Genomic DNA, 24646 nt, shown 5'->3' with positions numbered 1-24646 from the left:
ATTGGATTCAGGTCTGGACTGTGACTTGGCCATTCTAACACTTGGATACGCTTATTTGTGAACCATTCCATTGTAGATTTTTCTTTATGTTTTTGATCATTGTCTTGTTGGAATACAAATCTCCATCCCAGTCTCAGGTCTTTTGCAGACTCCAACAGGTTTTCTTCAAGAATGGTCCTGTATTTGGCTCCATCCATCTTCCCATCAATTTTAACCATCTTCCCTGTCCCTGCTGAAGAAAAGCAGGCCCAAACCATGATGCTGCCACCACCATGTTTGACAGTGGGGATGGTGTATTCAGGGTGATGAGCTGTGTTGCTTTTACGCCAAACATATCATTTGGCATTGTGCCCAAATAGTTCAATTTTGGTTTCATCTGACCAGAGCACGTTCTTCCACATGTTTCAAAGAAGAAGAAAAAAATCCAGCGTTTCATGGAGGACAGGCAAAGTTAAAAAAGGATACATTGTATTAACTCCATTAAAAAATAGAACCAAATAACAACACATGGGATGGTCACAAAAACTTCACAATTGTGTTCCACTTCTTGTTGATTCTTCACTATAACATTAACATTTTTATTAATATTATATCTTTATGTTTGAAGCCTGAAATGTGGGAAAAGGTTGAAAAATTCAAGGGGTCCGAATACTTTTGCAAGGCACTGTAATTATGAGGGCAGAACGGTGCACCCAGTACTTGGCCACTACAGGGGTGCACCAAAGCCCTCTCATTTACATATTTAATAAAAATATTTTTACATTAAGCAGAATAAGTAAAATTGTACCACAACTATGATGTATAGAGTGGCTAATGCCTCTCTTTAAATGTTCAAATGGATTAATGTAAGTATTGGGGTGACAGAATCCTTCTAAAGGAGTTGTCCGGATACATCATATTGATGACCAATGCTATACTACAGAAAGGTTATCAATATGTTTTGCTCAGACAATCTCTTTAAGCATAACCTCTGTTATTAAATGATAAATGACAGTTATGGTGGATCTGTTATTTGTCAGATTATAATATATTCTAATGTGTCCTTCTTATTCATAGATGTAACAAGCATTAAAAACAAAAATGTATTTTATGCTAATGTTTTTGTGCTTATGTTATTTATGTAGCCAAGCCAGCCATTAACTTGCTATGCACTAATATTGTAATGCGCCATAGTGCAAAATGATTTAAGGTACTTATTATTAATAGATTAAATTTGTTTACATTATAGTTTTAGGGATGAAGGAAATAAATAGTAAACCTGACTTTTTTTTAACTGTAGCCATTCATAAACTAACAAACATATTCTGGTGCAGAAGGTTAAAGGAAACCTGTCACCTACAAAAATACTATTTATCATCAGATAACATTTTTGTATTGCTGCATATTCGATCTACTAGGTACAGTATATTATATCTGGCATCAGCAAGGGATGTTGCAGGCTCAGATACTGTGCCCGTATCATCACTACCATATATGTGTAAATCAGTTTACAGGAAAAATCCTGAGCAAACTGTCACAGAGAGAAAATGTGTTAAGTAGTGAATGCAAACTGTGGGAGGACTCTTAAGAACGCACTTTCCCAATTATCGGCTAGTATAAATGGGTCCTTAGCTTACTACTAGTGTTGAGTGAGTAGTTAGCTATTCGTATATTCTTTTAGCGAGTACTGTCTGCTACTCGCATATTTGTTACGAGTAGCGGGCACAATGTAAGTCAGTGGGAAATACTCGTTAAGTAGCAAGTAACCCAAAAGCCGTACTTTTCATGCGAGTAGCGAATAGTACAGCTTTCGGGTTAGGCTAGTTTCACACTTGCGCTGGACGGGATCCGTAGCATTGCGTTGTGTGACGCATGCAACGGATGCGTTGCATATAGTGGCACAACGGATGCTACGGATCGTACAAAATAACGCAATCCGTTATAGGTTTTTTTCCTTGACTTTACACATCTGAGCATGCGCAGTTGTGTAAAGACGGATGCGTTAATGGAATCCGTCAAATGACGGATTCTAATGGAATCCGCCACCATAGGCGTCCATTATAAAAACAACGGACGCCGACGGAATCCTGCAGGTTACGTTTTTTTTGACACTCCACCAAGTGCAAAAAAAACGCTACATGCAGCGTTCCATCCGCCCGACGGTCACTGACGGTCAGCATCAAAACAACTGATGCGCCGCGGGGCGGGTGCAATGCAAGACCATTCATTGCTATCCGTAGCTAATAGAAGTCTATGAGGAATATAACGGTTTCCTGCAATGGTTACCGTAATTCCTCAAGGCTGCGGATAGCAACGGAAGCCGTCCAACGCAAGTGTGAAAGTACCCTTACTCACTACTTAGCGAGTATTTCCCATTGACTTACATTGTGCCCGCTACTCATAACGAATATGCGAGTAGCGGACAGTACTCGCTCAAAGCATAGTGAGTTTGAATAGCTAGCTACTCGCTCAACAGTACTTACTACATAGATAACTTAAAGAAGACCTCTCTGTAATCCTCTATCCTTGAGGACCATGCCCAGTTGGCTAAAAAAATTAAATTTATATTCAGGCAAGAAGGGGCCATATTTCAGGACTGGAGAAAAAGAGGACTTAAAGGTAAACAGTTCTAGATTCAGTAGAACATTGGCATTTACATCAAGTAATAAATGGCTTCTTTATGGCCCTTGTCAGGTCCTCTGTAATAAAGCATATTTTATAGATATGGAAATGGGACTAAGGTTGTTACACAAAATGCAGCAAGAGAATCAAGCTATCTGCATACATACTAAGAACAGGAAGCTTCCATGGATAGTAAGCCTACTGAAAAAGCATCATACAGAACAAAGCTCATGTAAGAGAAGTGGACAATTGTGGTCGCGTTCCTGCTCCTGGAGATAACAATCGCATTATTGTTTTGTAATGTGAATAATGTCTTGCGTCTTTCGTAAATATTGTAATGTTAAGTACCATGTGAATTGTGATGTATTGTGTCTGTCTAATGTATGTCGTGATAGAGTAATATATAATGTGAAGTATTATATGCATAGTAATGTAGCAGTGTTGATAAGTGTCACGGGATCCTTCTTCCATATCCCACAATCAACAGAGCGAGAGATGGCGGTACAATCCAAAGAGCATTTATTCCAAGCAAATCAAATGGTCCATAAAATAATCCACAAAACAGAGTGTAAAATTAGTCCAGTAACACAAATATAGTCCAGTAACCAATAAATATCCAGGTCTCTCTCTCAGAAGCCAGTTTCTCTCAGAGGATCAATCCTTCTCTCTACAAGTTCTTAAACAGACTCCCTGAATCTCCCAGGAAAGCAGAGAGTTTACAGTAGGTGGCCTCTAGGACCACCTCTCCCCACACCCAGGGACGGAAGCGCCTCAAGAGGCTATAACCTTGCCCTATAGGGGGTGATTACTTACAAACAATACAATGTACACAGAAGCAGTACAAATAATGGACAGTGAACCAAGCTTAAAATAGGAATCTGTACAGCAAGATACACCTCCCCCATATCCCACCATCACAATAAGGATAAGATGTAATGATATTGTAATGCATAATGTTTATGTAGGAATCTAGCTGAAGGGTAAAATCTGCCAAGCTACAAACTACGGGGTCAGAAACAGTTAAGTGTTGGGACTAGCCAACCCTGGAAGGGGTCAGCTGATAGGGAAAGGAATGGTTAATTTCAGAAAGACTCAATGAAGGTCTAGTGAGTGATTGTGACAGTCGGTCATGAAGGTCACATACAGTGAGTGGTTTGTGGCAATGGCGCAAAGGAGACAAAAGGCAAAATAGCATGACTCTTGAGAGTGGCACGGTGTCAACAGCATTCTAATTAGAGACTGATACTTGAACGGAATGGCCCCAAGTGATAGGAGCTGGATGACAGAACCCTAATATCCAGGGCCCTTAAATGTAAAGGTGTACCATGTAATTTCTAGTGGTGGACTTTAGAGGCCATGCCCCTTTCACAGTCAACAAGGTAATGGGTTAATCTCTACTGGCATGTGACATAGTCCACCAATTGAGCAGTTTCACATTAGATGTCTGGGTGTGCAAAGCTTTACTCTGGTCATTATGAGACCCCTGAGGATACCGGACATGGGACTGTAGGAAGGGCAGGTGACTATGACGATGTACACTGTAACGGTACACTGGATTGCACTAGGACTCACCAGCTCATTTAGATTAGACGCAAACCCAGAGGAAAGTAGAACTGTGTCTGGTAAATGCAAAGTGAAAATGCTACACTCTGGAAGATATGTACCCATTTTCTCCAGTGTAACGTTGTGAACGACAATGGACCATCCAGAAAAGAGTTGTGATTCAAAATAAACAGTTTGTCTCTTTGTACATGTGAGATGCAATCCAGACCTGGCCAACACCAACCGCAGGATGCAACCTACATAACCTACATAGGTTCCCAACCCACACATCCAAAGTCCAAAGTCCACACTCCCAGCCAGGACTAGTTATTTCACGTAGCACGTCGGGGTGGCCGGAGTCAATCCCTCAACCTTGACTACCACCTGGCACCACTCTACACTTACAATACAGATACAGTAACAGATGCAAGCTGACTACAAATATACATTACCAGAATAAAGCCTTCTACATAAAAATTTGTAAAGTGTGGTGTAGCTCAATAATAGTGTCATATTAATTGAACACGGTTATACAAAAGCATATACAAAAAAGAAATATATTTTAAAAAATATTGCAAATAATTTACAAAGAAGTAAGCTTTTACATACACACAGTAACATAATTTTGTTTATATTGTGGTATTTTTTATCTACTTGCATCACACAGCAGTATATTTCTGACATACACATATTGAAACAAAACATTTTCTATACAATTGCATGACTAACTCAGGGCTGATTTTAGCTTTTCTGCTGCATGAGAAAACTGAAATGGCATCCCTCCCCTTCAGTACATCAAAACAGCACCAAATTCATAGGTGAGAACTTCACTGATGGGAGTCATTCTCATCGCTTTTGTCTCCATCTGGCCCAGATGCCACATCCACAGCTCATGTCTGCACACTTACATCTCCAGTTTTCTGGTGCACATGCCAAAATGATACTGTGCCTCTAAAAAAAATAATTGCCCCGACTGCTCCCTGCACAAGCCATGTTTCCCATACTATCCCACTTATGACTTATGATGTATAGCCTCTACACTATCCTCAAAAAAATATTGCATCTACACCGTCCACTCTTATGAATTACAAAACACAATTACCCTGTCTCGCTATATCTATCTATAAATATATATATATATATACTAGAAGGTGGCCCGATTCTTATGTATCGGGTAGTCTAGAATGTGTATGTAGGTTAGCAGATTGAATAAGAAGGTAATGAATGGACTTGATGGGTTAGGTTTAATTTAGTATTCTTATAATTGTTTATTGGTTTTAAAATGACAAACAACAGAAGGTACAGTTTTAATAGATGAGTCTAATGTTTAATGATGTCCATGGTGTAACGTCCTGGAGGTGGATTCACATGACCGTGCACCGGACTCCCCCAGAGAGGCAACCAAGAGCTAACCCCTATACAGGGACTGTCTGGTCACCCCACCAGAGGGCCTAAATGCATGGCAGCCGGAACACAGGGAGTACGGGGTACGGGTCCTTCAGAGATCGGCACGGGAGATGACTAATAGTCCAATGGGAACCGGAGGCAGGACAGATGACGGGAACCAGGTACAGGTGCCGAGTAGTCACAGACGACGGGGTCTAGATCCAGCGGGACGTGCAGGCTGGGGCTTCCAGGTAAAGTCCAGGTGACGGCTTCAGGCTGACGGGAGATGGCAGGACCCTCAGCAAAGAGACACCGGGACACCTCCTGGATAATTGGCACTCTGTGACCAGGTCAGGATGGCAGACGGGCTCTGCTTAAGAGACAGGGTTAATCTGGGTACAAGACACAGAGGGACCTGAACACCTAGCTATGGGAACACGTTGATCAGGCACCGCCCATAGGTAAAAGGAAGTCTTTTATACCATGCACCTGCAATCAGCCACATCCTGTTCCAGGGATGCTGGCCCTATAAGGCCAGGTGAGTGAGCGCGGCCCCGCCCTAATACACATGCATGATGCCCGGGAGCCAGAGGCACATACAGGAGGCCGAAGGGACCACCGAGTAGGGAGCACGAGGGACGCAGGGGAACAAGAGCGAGAGCAGCGGCCGCGATCGGTGAGCACGCGGACCAGATCAGTGGGTAGGGAGCGGTGTCGTGACACCGAGACCGGATCAGTGGTTACGAAGCTGTGCCGGGACCCCGGGAGCATGACAGTACCCCCTCCCTCAGGCCCTCCTCCCCGCAGCCAGGCCGGGAACCTGCGCAGCAGAAGAGCAGCAAGATCCACCCAAAGGGAGGCACGGTCCAAGGATATCTTGATGGCACTCCACATGTTGGAGACATTTGCAGAGAGCGCACCAGCAGCAGGGACACCAGAACCAGCGGGCAGCCGCCGGGGTTTCTTGTCGTGGGCACAAGACGGACATGCTGACACAAAAGAAATAACGTCTTTGCGGAGAGACGGCCACCAATAGGGACGAGCGATCAGGCACCGAGTCTTCTTCGGACTCGCATGTCCAGTCATTTTCGAGGAATGGCCCCAAAGAAGTACTCTCCGTCTGTCATTTGCTGCCACAAAGGTTCTTCCTGGGGGAAGTTGGAGCACTGTGACCGGAGACACCGAGATGACCTCATGAAGACAGGCGGTAGACGGGTCCTTCTCTTCCACCTGCTCTGCAGGTACAAAGGGCCGAGACAAAGCATCCGGTGATGGAGGCGGAGGGAACGGACGGACTGGCTGCAGACAGGTCTCGTGACAAGACAAGCCCCAATGAGTAATCTTTCCAGAGTGCCAACTGACGACAGGTTCATGTACTCATAACAAGGGTAGGCCCAGCAGGAATGAGTGGGCCAGATTCGGGAGGACATATAGAGCAATTTTTTCGGTATGCAGAGCACCAATACAGAGTTCCACGGGTTTGGTAATAAACAACACAGATTCGGATAGGGGTTTTCCATCCAAGGAAGCAATCACAAGGGGTTTTGAAAGCGGGATGACAGGTATCCGGTACTTGTCCACCGTAGCCTGTTGGATGAAATTGCCCGCAGAACTGGAATCCAAACATGCCTCCGCAGTGAACAGGCACTCCTCCACTGTCACTTGGATGGTCATCGTGACCGGGGACGAGAGGGACTTAGCGGTTAGGGTGGCCGTTCCCACCAACCCTAGGCCTGGAAGTTCCGGCCTCTCCGGGCAGGAATGGATCAGATGTGTGTTATCCCCACAATAGAGGCATAGACCCTTAGCGAGCCGCTCTGCCCGGCATAGTGGAGCTTGACTCAGACGATCCACTTGCATGGGTTCGGAAGTATACGGATCGGACGACATCAACTGTAGGGGAGCGGGGGTCTTCGGAGTAGGAACAGGGCGTACTGGTCTCCTCTCACGGATGGCTTCCTTGGTCCTTTCTTGAAAGCGGAGGTCAATCCGGGAGACCAGAGAGATGAGGCCATCCAAGGTAGTTGGTACATCATGGCCTGCCAACTCGTTCTTGATGCGACCGGAAAGACCCTCCCAGAAGGCGGCGGACAATGCTTTGTTGTTCCATCCTAGTTCAGAGGCAAGCGTGCGGAAATGGATGGCATACTGGCCAACCGTTAGGGAGCCTTGGCGTACCCGAAGAAGTGAAGAAGCCACTGAGGCAGTGCGCCCGGACTCATCAAAGGTTCGGGGAAAGGACTCCAAAAACTGCTGAATGTCGTGGGTAACCAGATCTTCTCGCTCCCACAGGGGGTTCATCCAAGCCAACGCCTCCCCCTCAAGATGGGACATCATGAAGGCCACCTTTGCTTGGTCCAAGATAAACAGATGTGGAAGCAACTTGAAATGCAGTGAGCATTGGTTCAGGAAGGCTCTGCAGGTCTTGGGATCCCCCGCATAGCGAGGTGGAACAGCGAAGCAGATTTGCGAGGCCAAGGAAACAACAGGTTCGGACGCAGTCGCTGTTTGCTGCGTCGACGAGGACGAGGCTGCGGTCTGTATCATGTACAAACGGTGGTCCACAGACGACAGGAAATTCAGTATGCGGGTTAGGGTTTCACGCTGTCGCACCAGTTCCTGTCGCAGTTCAACCAGCTCAGATGCTTGTGCTCTAGCGGAATCCATGGCCTGAACAAACTGTAACATCCTGGAGGTGGATTCACGGGACCGTGCACCGGACTCCACCAGAGAGGCAACCAAGAGCTAACCCCTATACAGGGACTTTCTGGTCACCCTACCAGAGGGCCTAAATGCACGGCAGCCGGAACACAGGGAGTACGGGGTACGGGTCCTTCAGAGATCGGCACGGGAGATGACTAATAGTCCAATGGGAACCGGAGGCAGGACAGATGACGGGAACCGGGTACAGGTGCCGAGTAGTCACAGCTGACGGGGTCCGGATCCAGCGGGACGTGCAGGCTGGGGCTTCCAGGTAAAGTCCAGGTGACGGCTTCAGGCTGACGGGAGATGGCAGGATCCTCAGCAGTCACCGGGACACCTCCTGGGTAATCGGCACTCTATGACCAAGTCAGGGCGGCAGACGGGCTCTGCGGAAGAGACAGGGTTAATATGGGTACAAGGCACAGAGGGACCTGAACACCTAGCTATGAGAACACGTTAATCAGGCACCGCCCATAGGTAACAGGAAGACTTTTTTACCCTGCACCTGCAATCAGCCACAACCTGTTCCAGGGATGCTGGCCCTGTAAGGCCAGGTGAGTGAGCACGGCCCCGCCCTAATACACATGCATGAAGCCCGGAAGTCAGAGGCAAATACAGGGGGCTGGAGGCACCACCGAGTAGGGAGCACGAGGGACGCAGGGGAGCAAGAGCGGGAGCAGCGGCCGCGATCGGTGAGCACGTGGACCAGATCAGTGGGTACGGAGCGGCGTCGTGACGCTGAGACCGGATCAGTGGGTAGGGAGTGGTGTGATGACACCGAGACCGGATCAGTGCGTACGGAGCGGTGTCGTAACACAGAGACCGGATCAGTGGGTACGGAGCGTTGCTGTGACACCGAGACCGGATCAGTGGGTATGGAGCGTTGTCGGGACCCCGGGAGCGTGACACATGGCTTGTAATGAAAGAAGGCCATAAACAGTGTAAAGTTAAGTAAAAATATGCTGATACTGTGATGTGGCCCAATGCTGGTATGTGCCCCCATCGTGGTGCAGCCACCATCCTGACATGTGCCCCCATCCTGTGGGGTAATGTGTGCGGGGGGTGGAGTGCGGGGAGGGTGGAGCCGAGCGAGGCCATGGCGCTGAGGACGTGAGTGCTGGGGACTGCATGGCTGAGGACAGGTGACTATTCGTGTGTGTGTGTGTGTGTACACATGTGGAGGGCGGAGTGCGGGGGTGGAGCCGAGTGGGGTAATGTGTGCGGGGGGCGGAGGCGAGCGGTCGGTATGTGTCGGCTTGGTTGCCGGTGTGTGCTCCCAGGGGTGCAGCACTCACCGGGGAGACGGGGCTCCGTGTGGGTGCGGAGAAAAGTATCGGGCGTTGTCCTGTCGGCCCGTAGTTCGGGCTGTTCAGTTAGCTGAGCCGTTGGTCGCAGGCTCTTTAGCGCGCGCGGTGTGACGACGGTGGTTACTGTAATGACATCATTTTGGAGCAAGACAGACAGACCGATAGAATAAGGCAATTATATATGTAGATATACATACTGTATATATATATATATATATATATATATATATATATATATATATATATATATATATGTATACCTGCCACACCATTTGCTTTTTTGAAATATTAATTATTTCTAGTATGGTGGCAGCTGAGGGCTGGACTTATATTATGAGGCCGGGAGGGTGCATGGTTATTGGGGCCTTCCCAGCCTAAAAATAGGAGCCCGCAGCTGCCCCAGAAGTATTGCATTAATTAGATGTGCCAGTTCTGGTCTTTTGCCTTGGCACTTTGTGATTGCCCTGGTGTGATGGCAATCAGTGTAATGATTTATGGAGGTGATGTCAGCTGTGTAACGTCAGCTGCCAGCAAGCCCAGGAATTAGTAGTGGAGTGATGTATATCGGCCTTCCCTTTTACTAACTTAGTAATAAAAAAAGACACACACGAAAAATCTTTGAGTTCAGCTCATTAAAAATGAGAGCAAAAACAAATGTGTTGTGTTTATATTTTTGTTCAGTGTATATACTGTATTCACACAGAGGTACACTTTTGCATATACATGGACATATACAAAGCTTTAACTTTAAAAGTTCACCTTTGTAAGTTTAACATATACACATATACTATACAACCACATGCTCATACATACACACACACACAAATATTTATGTATCGTGTGGTCGCTTTGGCATTTAGTCCGGTCCTCAGAAGATTCTACCTGATAGTATTTTGTCTACTAAAATAATCAATTTCCAGTAAATTTGAATGAGCACCTGTCCATCAAAACTACAGACAGAGTCTGTACCAAAGTCTCTTCTATTCACTGCCTTTAAATGCTGCGTGGGACACTTTTGTCTCAGTGGAGGTAGTTGCTCATCAATCTCCCATCCTTCTTCCTAATGTTTTATAAAAGTGACTCGCCCACCCCAGGGCTCTGGGTGACCTGGTGTCGGGCCGGACTAGTCCGGGGGTAGTCAGCGGTGGCAGGGCCCGACTCCGTGACCCTGGCGGGGTCAATTAATATGGCGGCTGTGGGGGTGATGATCAACAATAAAGTTTGTGGAAATATATATTCGTGACGCCACCTGTGGATTGCGGCTATGGCGCCGCCGCTGCTGGATGAGGCCTCCGGGGCTGATGGATTAGCAGCTGGGATGATTCTGCTCCCCACAGGTGGAGCGGTACCCCGGGGCAACCGTTAGTGCTTATGAAAGTCTATGCAATGGTGGGGGCTGTGCAGGGCCAATCAGGTAGTGTAAGGAACAGAAACAAACAGCAGTCTCTTTACCTTCTTTTCTTTTACTTGGCAACAGTTTAGTCCTGTGAGACCGTCACAGGTGGTAAGGGTGATCCGGTCGGCCTGGAAGTGCCTGAGGTGATCTCTTTAGCTAGTCGAGTAATGAGGCCTACTCCCTGCTCTTTCTCTGCTTCTACAGGACCCTGCAATCTTGGTTTAGCAGTGGCCCTCTTGCTGCTGGGACTTGTGGTACGTCCCTTCCCCATGTGGTAGGCTGCGCAGGCCCTCTCTAGTGCTTCTCTGCTGGAGTCCGCACCGGGCCCTGTAATGCAGCTGGACCTTCGGGTTCTTTCTTGGGGGCCAGGAGGCCTGCAGCCCTCCTGCCCTTCGGATTTGGCTACCGGGGGGGTTTACACCCTGGCAACCACAGACTCTGACGTCTGATGTCTTTTTGCGTGCTCTTCTGAGGCAAACAGGTTCTGACCCGTCCTCCTCTAGAGTCTTCTCTCCGTGCCTCGCTACGGCTCCTGCTTTTCTGGGTCGAGCTAACCTAGCTCCAGACCCCAGCTCACAAGACCGTACTACTCAGCTCCTCTCTCCTTGAACTCACTCTACAGACTCCCTAACTCCTCCCTCAGGTCAGAGTTTAAGTAAGTCTCCCTGGAACTCCAGGTTTAGAGCTCCCTCTGCTGGCCTGAGGGAGAAACGGTGTTGAATGTTGGTACTTACTGGCCAATAAACTTCCCCAGTCACCTCCAGGCTCAGCATAAACCCTTTGGAGGGGCAACACAGTTGTGGCAACCAGATGCTGGGGCGCCACAAAAGCGGTATCCAATGTTGACATCAGCTGACACATCAATCCCTTACATTTTGTGAAATCCCTGGAAACCTCTTTAAATTTAGTGCACTACTCAGGGAAGTGAGTAGTATAAAGTGACTGAACAAATTGGCCTAAAATTCACTAGACTAGCTTTCATTGGTCGTGTTGTGACGAAAAATAAAAAATGATCTACATCTAACGTACTACCAGGAATTCATGAGAAATCCACTAGGTACTTGTTAAGTCACCACCGTAGTCCGCTCCAGCGACTTCTACTGCGATCACCAGGCGACGTCGGGGTCCTGCCGTGGATAGTGCTGGTGATGGGAGAGGAGTCGATGCCAGCAGCGCCGGTGGGCGCAGGCTCCGCTCATCCACTGGGCTGGGTTTCCTTGGGATCAGCAGTACCACTGCCTGACTGTAGGTGGCGTCTGTCTTACAACTGGAGTTACCATCATTCAGCTACAACCAATGGGAAGACACCACACCCTTCTTATTTCCCCTCCTGTCTGCTGATCACTGCCAGAGATAGTTCTGATATTCTGTTTCCTGTTCCGCCCTGTTCTGTTTAGTTATTCTGGTGTTCTGGCTTCTGCTTGTTCCTGACTACCCTCCTGCCTGCTGTTTATGTACCTCGCTGCCCGATCCAGATTTGACCTCTGCTTCGTTTGCTTATTATGGCCTTGCCTGCCGATTCTGTCCCTGTTTTGCATTTCCCGGTTTGACCCTGCATGACTACTACTCTCTCGGACTGCAGCCTACCACAGCTAGTGATCAGCTTGGGCCCTGTGTATTTTCAAATCCCTGTATAGGGGTTAAAGGTTTTCAGGATTCTTGGGGTCCTGCTTGGTGAGTGGCTTCCCTCTAGCCTGTCCATTACAGACCGTCTGAGTCTGTGGATCCAGGCAGGTGTTACAGTACTATTCCTGATAGGTTAGGGTTTTACCTCTGAGGATCTTTGTTTTTGGAAATCGGCTACATCACCATTTGGCTCACCTTATTTAGTGTATAGGAGCTCAAAAAACAAAGGACTGCTTCTTGAGGATCCTCAGCTATGATATCAAAAATTCGCATGGGAAAAGTCCTGCAAGATGTTCTTACTATCTGCTCTTATATGTTATTTAGACAAGGATCTAGAAATAGGCAACAAAAAAGTAAAAAAAAAACTTAGGATGGTATCATTAGATATAAATGGTAACATTCAGTGCCTGAAACAGTTGTGTTCTGGGGCTGAGTGCTTTGTGTTCCCATATTAAGTTTTTGGTGAGTTTTTGAAGTCGTGTATTTTCCCTGTACAAAAAACACATCATCTCCAGTTCCCGCAAAGTGGACATAATGTATAAAAATCTCATGTCTACTGTGCTTCTTTTTTTCACTCTGTGTAAACTGACCTGCGGTGCGTGTTTATAATCTGCGATATGAAGTCAAATATCTTTGACACTCAAATGGAGTGTGGATAAATTCCCCCCCCCAAATTTTTTATTTGCAATCCAAGATTATAGACATTTCGGTCAAATTTTAGTCCTTCATCAGCACGGATTGCCAAGAGCCATCTGTTTGAAGAGCGCTGGAGTTAGGCATCCACCAATTACTAAAGAGCGGACTCCAGTCTCCTGGCAATCCGTACTGATGAAGGTCTAAAATTTGACCGAAACTTCTATAATCTTGGATTGCAAATAAACATTTTTGGTGACAATTTATCCACACATCCTTTGAGTGTCAAGTATCTTTGACTTCATATTACAGGTTTGGATCTGACTAAAGGCCGCTTTAAACGCTGCGACATCGCTAGCGATGTCGCTAGCGACAGCACCCACCCCCGTCGTTTGTGCGTCACGGGCAAATCGCTGCCAGTGGCGAACAATATCGATGCCGCTTTGGCCAGCGAACAACCTCTTTTTTAAAGGGGGTGTTTCATGCGGCGTCACAGCGACGTCACACAGCAGGCCACTAATAGAAGCAGAGGGTCAGAAAGCAGCCGCATGAACGTCACTCCCACCTTGTTGCCGGAGAACGCAGGAATGCTGTTGTTCATCGTTCCCGGGGTGTCACATGTAGCGATGTGTGCTGCCTCAGGAACGACAAACAACCTGTGTTCAGAACGAGCAGCGATATTTGGAAAATGAACGACGTGTCAACAATCAATGATTTTGTGAGTATTTGGGATCGTTAACGGTCGCTCGTAAGTGTCACACGCAACGACGTCGCTAACGAGGCCGGATGTGCGTCACAAATTCCGTGACCCCAGCGATATCTTGTTAGCGATGTCACTGCGTATAAAGCGACCTTTAGGTGCCACCATCTGTAGAAGTGCCACAGTTTCTTTGCAAGATAATCTGCAATATGGTAATTTATTTTGAGCCTACGCTAATTTTTATTTGCAGATTTTCCCCATAGAATTACATTAGATGTGGAAAATCTGGAGGTAAAAATGCATATGGACTTTTAGTGCATTTCCTTTGCGAAAATGCACCAAAACCACATATAATCCCCACATGATTATCGAAAAAGTTTTGGCACAAACAAGTAAGTATAAAAATAAACAGTTCATTTGGCATGCAAACTAGAAATAAAAATGGTAGCGTAAAAATCGTGATAAAAATGCAAATATAAAAATGCAATGAAAAAAATGCAAGTAACCTAATTTACCCAATAGATGCAAAATGCAGAAAATCTGCAAGATCGAAGACTCATCAAATACTCATCGTGGGAACGTAGCTTGACCATTCGGGGATTTAGGAAGTTTTAAGCTCCTTCACTTACTCACAAACAGCCAACTCTGGCGGGAATGAGACCCCTCACGTTTTACATCCATGTGGAGTCCGAATATTAACAAACTAGATATTTTTTACGGTCAGCCCATTAGCAGACTTCAGTTAGGGGAACAAGATTTCAATGTATAAATATATTTAACTGAAAAAGGTGTGTACATGGTGAGCCCTGTATAAGGTAGAAAATAGAATATAGAAATCCATTCTCCCTGGAGAAACGCTGTTGCCAGAGGTGTCTGGTGCGTTACTCCACTCTCCCCCTGAGAACACGCTGCACAGGCTCAGACAAGCTTTGAATGTTTTCTTGGTCTCTTTTCATATTTATCTAGCTTGCTGTTATGTGATCAAATCAAGAACTGCTTTCTATATTTCCATATCCTTTGGACTTGGTCTTAACCATTGATTTAGGTATTTTTAAAAGGATAGTTCCTTTTTTTAACAATGTTTTAATTTTGGTCTTTGGGCACTAAAGCGGGCTTTACACGCTACGATATCGTTAATGAATTATCGTCGGGGTCACGGTGTTTGTGAAGCACATCCGGCGTCATTAACGATATCGCAGTGTGTGACACTTATGAGCGACCTTAAACGATCGCAAAAGCGGTCAAAATCGTTTGCGGCGGAGAGGTCGTCCTGAAACAAAAGATCGTTTTCTGCTTATTAGCGATGTTGTTCCTCGTTCCTGTGGCACCACACATCGCTGTGTGTGACACCGCAGGAGCAACGAACATCTCCTTACCTGCCTCCACCGACAATGCAGAAGGAAGGAGGTGGGCGGGATGTTACGTCCCACTCATCTCCACCCCTCCGCTTCTATTGGACGCCTGCCATGTGATGTCGCTGTTCGCCGGCCAGAACGACGTCGCAGGGCAGGTAAGTCCGTGTGACGGGGACTAACGAGATTGTGCGGCACGGGCAGCGATTTCCCCGTGTTGCACAACCGATGGGGCCAGGTATGATCGCTTGTGATCTCGCTAGCGAGATCGCAGCATGTAAAGCACCCTTTATAAGGATGGCCAAAATATGCATCTAAAGATGAGTGGTGTTAAAAGGGTTATTGGGGACCATTTGATTTTTTTCTCTTGGGCTTAAGCCCTGACAAGAGGGTAGTCGCTAATTACCAGGCTGTTCTGTCTATCGCAGTTAGAATGTTGTATATAAAAGCTCACTGTTGGTGGCCGCAGCTTGTAGGCCCCAAATCTGGTGACAGGTTCCCTTTAAAGAGGTTGTCTACCTCTTTGCCCTTTATGCATTATCTATACGCCCTGATCACTTTTGTCATTTGCTTTATTGTAAAATTCCCAACATTTTTCCTTTTCTTGCTATTCTTTATGTTGTTTTTTTTACTCCCTGTGACATTTTGCTTAAGACGAATCTCAAACAGGACGACACGACAGGACTTCTACCACCCTTCCTGGAATAGGACATCCATCAGGGTGCAGCGCTGCTACACTTCCCACATATTGTGTCCCCACCATGGTCCGATGATTTCCGTGTTCAGCAGCTGTGATGGAGAAATAACCACAGCTTTGGTGGCTGTTGAAACACTTCATCTGTGCCTCCCACCACGCTTCTGTCCTCGCCACTTGTATCTTCAATCGAACCAGTCACTGCTTCTCACTCCGCCGCCTCGTTCCCTGAAACCAAACATCACTAAGGGGCAGAGATAGAAGGGGCACTGTTATCACTCACCCTGCTTCTATCACCGTCCCTTTATTACATTTTGTTTCAGAGAAAAAGATGGCTTTGGCGGGGACTGAAGATGCGGGTGGTGAGGATAGAAGTAGGGCGGGCAGCACAGAAGCTGTAGTCATCTTCCCCGAAACAGGACATCATGACAGATTGGTGGGGAGAGGAGCCATGGTAAATAATGGCAGCGCCACCTGATTATATCCTATTTCAAAGGGGTGGAGGTAATAGAAGCTGAAATTAAGAGACTGCAGGGCCATACTCCTGTGAAGTCCAGACTGAGACTTCTCTAAAAAAAACAGTAGTTAAAAAAAACTGCTCGCAACAGTCCTAAATAGACATCTGTAGATCCAGGCAATTACCTATGCAAGGAGGACGCATAGTCCAAATCCCAAGGAGCCTATTTGGAAGAAATAAGTAGATCAACATCTTTATTCTGCCATATGCTTGAAAAAGACCTATGACTGGTCAAAGGAGAGCACTTTATATGGCAGAATAAAGATATTCAGATTTTTTCATCACCAACCTCTGGAAACTGACTACTGCTACTTTGATCCCCTCAAACAAAATGTCACAGGCAGTGAAGGTAAGGAGAAAAAAAAGCAGATGTAGGGTTTAACTATATAGGAAGAATGGTAGGGAATGCTATAATAAAGCAAATTACCAAAGTGGTTAAGGCTTAAAGGGTACCGTATTTTTCGGACTATAAGGGGCACTTTGCACACTACGACATCGCAGGTGCGATGTCGGTGGGGTCAAATCGAAAGTGACGCACATCCGGCCTCGCTGTCGATATTGTAGTGTGTAAAGCCTTGTTGATACGATTAACGAGCGCAAAAGCGTCGTAATCGTATCATCGGTGTAGCGTCGGTCATTTCCATGATTTGGAAATGACCGATGTTACGATGTTGTTCCTCGTTCCAGCGGCAGCACACATCACTTTGTGTGAAGCCGCAGGAGCGAGGAACATCTACCCGCGTCACGGCCGCCAATGCGGAAGGAAGGAGGTGGGCGGGATGTTTACGTCCCGCTCATCTCCGCCCCTCCGCTTCTATTGGCCGCCTGCCGTGTGACGTCGCTGTGATGTTGCACGACCCGCCCCCTTAATAAGGAGGCGGGTCGCCGGCCAGAGCGACATCGCAGGGCAGGTGAGTGCATGTGGAGCTGGCGTAGCGATAATCGGCTTGCGATGTCGTAGTGTGCAAAGGGCCCCTAAGACGCACCGGACCATAAGACGCACCCTGGTTTTAGAGGAGGAAAATAGGAAAATACAATTTTAAGCAAAAAAATGTGGTCATGACACTGTTATGGGGCGAGGATCTGCTGCTGATGGGGGTAATGTCCCCAAATTCTCTACTAAGGTACCCCATCCTGGTAATGACCCTCCTGCCTTGTATATGATCCCCATCCTTGTATACATGTCCCTCACCCTGGTATAGCCCCCATCCTGATAAATACCCCCATCCTGATAAATACCCCCATCCTGCTCATATATCCCCATCCTAGTCATATACCCCCATCCTGCTCCTATACCCACATATACCCCCATCCTGCTCACATACCCTCATCCTGCTATACAGCCCCATCCTGCTATATACCCCCATCCTGCTATATACCCCCATCCAGCTCATAATATACCCCCATCCTGCTATATACCCCCATCCTGCTATATACCCCCATCCTGCTATATACCCCCATCCTGGTATGTGCCCCCATCCTGCTATATGCCCTGTATCCTATGGCACACAAATAAATAAACGTTTATACTCACCTTTCCTCGCTCCAACAGCATCGATCATCTTCCTCTCTGTGTCAGGAGCAGCGCCGCTGTCCAGTGTTGAGCCGGTCACCGATCACTCCAGGCTGTAGTTGCCAGGGGTGATCATGTGGGCTGGCTCTTTACTATGCACGCACCCCCCGCCCAGCATCCCGCCCATCTCTCAGTGCCGGGTTCAGCGCTGAGAGATGATGGGCGGGAGGATGGGCGTGCATATGAAATGAGCGGGCCCACGTGGTCATGGCAGGCGCTGAACAGCCTGCTCGTGCCGCCGGTAATCTGCTCCACCGCAGCACCCTCATTCCCACAGCCCTACATTCAGACTATAAGACGCACCCTCCCACTTTCCCCGAACATTTGAAGGAAAAAAAGTGCGTCTTATAGTCCAAAAAATACGGTATAGCCAGGACTTAAAAAAATAATGTGCCTAAGGACTAACAGGCAGATAGTTGCTACCTACCTGCCTGTCGATTCTGGTGCCATTCCTCACCGGAACAGAGTGGTTAGAGAAAAGCCAGCGATTCAGCGGCCTCTGCTGACATCGCGACAAGAGTGGTGTCTTCTCATCTGCTCTGTAGACTGGAGGGAGGACAGCTGACATCATGCTGATTGACTGCCAGCTCCTCCAGATAGGCCGCAGGGAGTCTAGTTGTCAATCATAGCGACATGAGTTATGCCACCCCCCCTGCAGAGCAGAGCAGGAAAGAAACATCTGCTCTGTTGACAAAGCGATTGTATCACTGGCAGGAGTCGTCTGTGCTGGTAAAGAATGGCGGCTGACAGGGGTGGACATATCATTGGTGAAGCCACCCGCACAGAGGCCAAAGAGACTGGAGGGCCATTTTTACCTCGAAACCAGGTGGAATTATGCATTTTGTTGCGTTCTTAGACTGAAAAAGGCCCATATAATCTTTCTGCATAGGGGCCTCTTCTGTCTGTTTCTGCCAGTGGTGCCAAGCACAACAGACATGTATGTAGTAACCACCTGCCTGTACTACTACCTATACTACCTACCTACACTACCTGCCTGTACTGCCTACCTATACTACCTGCCTATACTACTGACCTATACTACCTGCCTACACTACCTACCTATGCTACCTACCTATGCTACCTTCCTATACTACCTACCTATACTACCTGCTTGTACTACATACCTATACTACCTGCCTACACTACGTACCTATGCTACCTACCTATACTACCTGCCTATACTACCTAATTATACTACCTACCTATACTACATACCTATACTACCTGCCTACACTACCTACCTATGCTACCTACCTACCTATACTACCTGCCTACACTACCTACCTATACTACATACCTATACTACCTGCCTACACTTCCTAACTATGCTACCTTTGTATACTACCTAACTATACTACCTGCCTACCTATACTAGCTACCTATACTACCTTCCTATACTACCTAACTATTCTACCTGCCTACCTACACTACCTGCCTATACTACCTATACTACTTGCCTACACTACCTACCTATGCTACCTTCCTATACTACCTGTCTATATTACCTGCCTATTCAACCTGCCTATACTGCCTGCCTACACTACCTATATTACCTACCTGAACTACACTACCTACACTACCTGCCTATATTACCTGCCTATACTACCTATCTCCCTACACTACCTGCCTATTCTACCTGTCTATACTAAAAAGTGATGCAATGATAGCAATAATAATGATATTTATCGCTGAATGTGCTGACAGCCTATGGTGGAATTCTAGGTGTTCTCCATTTCTCCTATATACATATTATACACGGCCATTATCAGCTCGGGAGCGCGGAATCTGCAGAGTCCAGATGATTTCTGTCATTTTGAGTTTCCTGAAAAGCAGAATCCCTGACTGCAGCTGCTGGTGGGGCAGGGATGGCGCCAATCCTTCAGCTCCCTCCTCCGCCCTCTCACACTGCATCCCGCCATCACATGCTCCTTCTCCGCCTGCTCGGGATGATGGCTTCCAGTCAGCCATTACCTCCCCGCCGTGTGCGGCCGCCGGGCGGCTTCTTTGTGGCACCGGAAGCGCCTGAGCTGCTGGCGGAGCTTTGCTGACTGCTGCTTTGTGCGCGGGTGCGAGCTGCAGGCAGGGGCGGCTGTGCAGCGCGGAGGGGCGGCTGTGCAGCGCGGAGGGGCTGCACCGGAGATCGGCACGTCCACACCGGATTCCTGCCTGCACTGAATGGGTTTTCCATCTTTTCCTGCTGGATATGATGCGCGGCTGACGGTAGGTGCTGGACTATCTGCAGAGTGCCTGGATGACTGGCACAGCTTTAATCTCACGGCTCCTGCATCCTGGGCGCTGTCCACACTCCGGTGCTGATCTGCAGGTGCTGAGCCCGTGCCCTGGCTCCCGGTACAGGCTTTATCTCACTGCTCCTGCATCCTGGGCGCTGTCCACACTCCGGTGCTGATCCCATGCCTGCTGTGCCCTAGCTCCTGGCACAAGGAGCCCCCCAACAGAAGAAGCTGTGCTGCCTCCCTGCCCTCCATGCCCTAGCTCCTGGCACAAGGAGCCCCCCAAGCAGAAGAAACTGTGCTGCCTCCCTGCCCTCCATGCCCTAGCTTCTGGCACAAGGTGCCCCCCAAGGAGAAAAGGCTGTGCTGAATCCATGCCCTAGCTCCTGGCACAAGGAGCCCCCCAAGCAGAAGAAGCTGTGCTGACTCCATGCCCTCCATGTCCTAGCTCCTGGCACAAGGTGCCCCCCAAGCAGAAGAAGCTGTGCTGACTCCATGCCCTCCATGTCCTAGCTCCTGGCACAAGGTGCCCCCCAGCAGAAGACGCTGTCCTGACTCCCTTCCATCTCCTTCCAGGCCTGATCTCTGCATCTTTAGAACAAAGCAATGGATTTACTGGGGAGGCAGCCGCCTTCAGAGACCACCGAATGCCCCCCTGCCCGGATTGCAGGGCACACATGGTAACCTGATGGGGTTTGGTAGCTGGGGGCGTACAGGGAAGAGGATGTGAGTCCGGAAGGTTTTGGGGAGGGGTCAGATGAGCCTTGTTTGCTACTACAATGGCTTTTTCCCAGATGTGCACATGGCTCCTTGTGTTAGGGATCCTCAGCTTGGCTACAGCACAGCTTAGATACTCGGTGAAGGAAGAGTTAAATCATGGAGCCTTTGTAGGGAATGTGTTCAGTGATCTGGGACTGGATCTCAGGCAGATCCCCACCCGTGGGTTTCGGATCACGTCCGGTAACAGCCGGCAGTATTTTGACCTGAACCTGAGTAATGGGGTGTTATTTGTCAATAGGACCATAGACCGGGAAAGTCTGTGCGAGCCCAATCCCCCCTGCCTGATCAACCTGGGGGTGGTAATAGAAAACCCAGTGGAGGTGCACAATATCGAGGTGGAGATTTTAGACATAAATGATAACGCTCCGAAATTTCCTAGAGATGATTACTACCTAGAGATTAGTGAGTCGGCCGTGCCCGGAGCCAAATTTCCTATCGAGAGCGCACAGGACCCCGATATAGGCACCAACTCCATCCAGACCTACAAGCTGAGTGACAATGATTACTTTGCCCTTGATTTAAAGACTTTCAGTGGCAACAGCAAGCTGATAGAGATAGTGCTGAAGAAGCCATTAGACAGGGAGCAGAATGTCCTCCACCAGCTGGTTCTCACTGCCATAGACGGAGGGACCCCTCCAAAATCCGGGACAGCCCAAATCTCCATACGCGTGATGGACACAAATGACAACACCCCATTTTTTGATAAGTCTACATACAAAGCCAGTTTGCTGGAGAACTCACCAGCCGGGACTTTAGTTGTTAAATTGAATGCATCAGATCCAGATGAAGGGTCTAATGGGGAAGTCACATATTCATTTAGCAGTTTTATGCCCCAGAAATTTAGACAATTATTTAATATTGAACCAAGAACTGGAGAAGTTAGGGTGATTGGTGTTTTGGACTATGAAAAGTCATCGTCATATGAGATTTATGTCCAGGCCATTGATAAAGGCCCCGTTCCTATGACCGGGCATTGTAAAGTGTTAGTAGAGGTGATCGATACCAATGATAATGCTCCAGAGATTGTGGTGACCTCGAATTATTCTCCTATTGCTGAAAACTCCCAAGCAGATACGGTGGTGGCTTTAATGAGTGTGATGGATAAGGACTCGGGGGTCAATAAGCAGGTGAGCCTGAGCATTCAGCCAAACCTTCCATTCAAGCTAAACTCCTTCAAAAACACCTTCAAGCTATTAACGGACGGTAAACTGGACCGTGAAAAGTGCTCTTCTTACAATATTACAATAACCGCCATGGACTCTGGTATCCCACCGCTGTCGTCTCAAAAAACTCTGTATGTGCAGATCTCGGATGTGAATGACAACCCTCCGGTGTTTCCGGAGTCCTCCTACTCTGTGTATGTGCTGGAAAACAACGCTCCGGGAGTCTCACTCTTTTCAGTAAAAGCCATGGATCCAGATGCCAATGAGAACGCATTTGTTTCATATTTAATTCTCCAAGGAGATGTTGAAGGCGTCCCGGTCTCCTCTTATGTTTCCATTAAATCCGACAATGGCACTTTGTATGCCGTTCAGTCATTTGACTACGAAAAACTGCGAGAATTTCGCTTTGTTGTTCAAGCACAAGATGCCGGAAACCCTCCACTTAGCAGCTCGGCTACCATCAATTTTTTCATTCTAGATCAAAATGATCACGCCCCGACGATTCTGTACCCAGCTCCTACAAACACTACCAGATCTATTGAGATGATTCCACGGGCGGCAGGTGCCGAGTATCTTGTCACAAAAGTCATTGCGGTCGACGCTGATTCGGGGCAAAACGCGTGGCTGGTTTATACTATGGGTAAAGCCACAGATCCAAAACTTTTTAAGGTGTCTTTACATACGGGAGAAATAAGGACTACAAGGAAAGTTACAGATGACGTGATTACCAGTTACAATCTGACTATCATCGTGAAGGACAATGGGGAGCCACCGCTTTCTTCATCCACCACAATCAGCATTGCGGTGGTGGATAGGATTTCCAAACTTGTCCCTGACTCGCAACGTCATGTAAAAAACAGCACAAGCTATTCTGAGATGACATTTTATTTGATTATCGGTTTATGCTCCATTTCTTTTCTATTTCTATTAACGCTAATGATCATTTTTATTCTGAAATGCTGCAAATGTACGGGCAGTGCTGATCCGTGTTGTGCATGTTGCTGCGCCGTTCCAAATCCGAACCCCACAGAGACACCTAAACCCGCCAACAATAACATTGAGACCAGGCTGCCTGCCGGAGCACAAGTGCAACCCCATTTTATAGAAGTGAGGGGCAATGGGTCACTGACGAAGACGTACTGCTACAAGGCCTGTATGACCGCAGGATCGGGAAGTGACACATTTATGTTCTATAACACTGGGCTTCCAGTAGGGAGCGGTCCGCAGACTTTGATCGCCGACAGAAACCTGAAAAGAATGAGTGGACAAAGTTTTCAAAACTTAATCATCTTAAAAAGTGAAGCAACTACTCCGGTGGAGGTGAGACCTTCCCTTTTATGCTTCTTACTATATATTAAGTTTATGTGTCAACCAAAAAAAAATAGAAATAGTTATGACTTAGTTACATATGATGAATTTAATTCTAATTATCTAAATTATGCACTGGGAGAAGCTAATAACATGTGTGCTAAATGTAAACTACTTTTACATTTATGGCCTATCCTTAGGATGGGTCACCAATGTCTGATGGGCTGGGATCCGACACCCCACACCACTGCCTATCAGCTATTCCTGGTGCCACGGCGGCAGCAGGCGGATGGAAATGCTCAGTTCCGGAGCTGCTCCGTCTTCTGATAATGGCCGCAGCCGGATACTGCACTATTGCTTTGAATAGGAGGCGGATGTGCAGTAACCAGTTGCCGCCACTATCATTGACGGGGCAGCTCTGGAACTTCGCATTTCTGGCCGCCTGTTGCTGCCACTGGCATCAAGAACAGCTGATCGGTGGGAGTGCTGGGTGTTGGATCCTATCCTAAGGATAGGCCATCAATGTTAAAGTAGTAGACAACCCCTTTAAATAGAGGCTGTGATGGATGGTATCATTACATATAAACTATAACGGCATCCATTTGTCAAATCTTTCCTGTAGCTTTTCAGTAGCTTTTTATAATGCATTCCTTAAAGGGGTTGTGAAACATTTTTTTTTAACAACCTGGTACAATGTGGACTATATACTGTGTGTGTGTGTGTGTATATATATATATATATATATATATATATATATATCATATATATACTGTGTATATATATATATATATATATATATATATATATATATATATATATATATATACTGTATATATAAATATATATATATATAATTTATTTTTTTTTTATTCCACTGATCACCGCTCACTAGTCCCGCCAATCTAATTGCTGTCTCCTGTGGTGGAAAGAGATGTTGGTTGCTACTCTGGTCACTACACAACTCCAGTGTTCACACATCATCCCGGCAAGGGAAGGGGGAAGGAAAGAAAGCAAGGGATCCATTGGAGTACCAAGGCGACAATACAGAAGAACATGTGAGATCGGTAGATGAATGAATATATATATATATATATATATATATATATATATAGGGTAGTGGTCCCCAACCTTTAT

General features: G+C 47.0%; 1 protein-coding gene across 11 annotated transcripts in view; it reads left to right on the top strand.

The window, feature by feature from the left end:
* The window catches only part of LOC142303212 (protocadherin alpha-C2-like), a 465288-nt gene that overhangs the window by 340453 nt on the left and 100189 nt on the right, over positions 1 to 24646 (top strand). Inside the window, exon 1 of one of the 11 annotated variants that reach the window (XM_075344414.1) lies at positions 19945 to 23524. The exons of the other annotated variants lie outside the window; for them this stretch is intronic. Within the exon in view, the coding sequence (XP_075200529.1) occupies positions 21041 to 23524 (2484 nt within the window). The 5' untranslated portion in view covers positions 19945 to 21040. Of the gene's footprint in view, positions 1 to 19944; positions 23525 to 24646 lie in introns of those variants that run through there. 11 annotated transcript variants of the gene reach the window in all.

This window comes from Anomaloglossus baeobatrachus, chromosome 4, assembly GCF_048569485.1.
Source record: "Anomaloglossus baeobatrachus isolate aAnoBae1 chromosome 4, aAnoBae1.hap1, whole genome shotgun sequence".
Classification (NCBI taxonomy): Eukaryota; Metazoa; Chordata; class Amphibia; order Anura; family Aromobatidae; genus Anomaloglossus; species Anomaloglossus baeobatrachus.
Note: the sequence above shows the minus strand (reverse complement) of the source record. Positions and strands in the feature narration are given on the sequence as shown.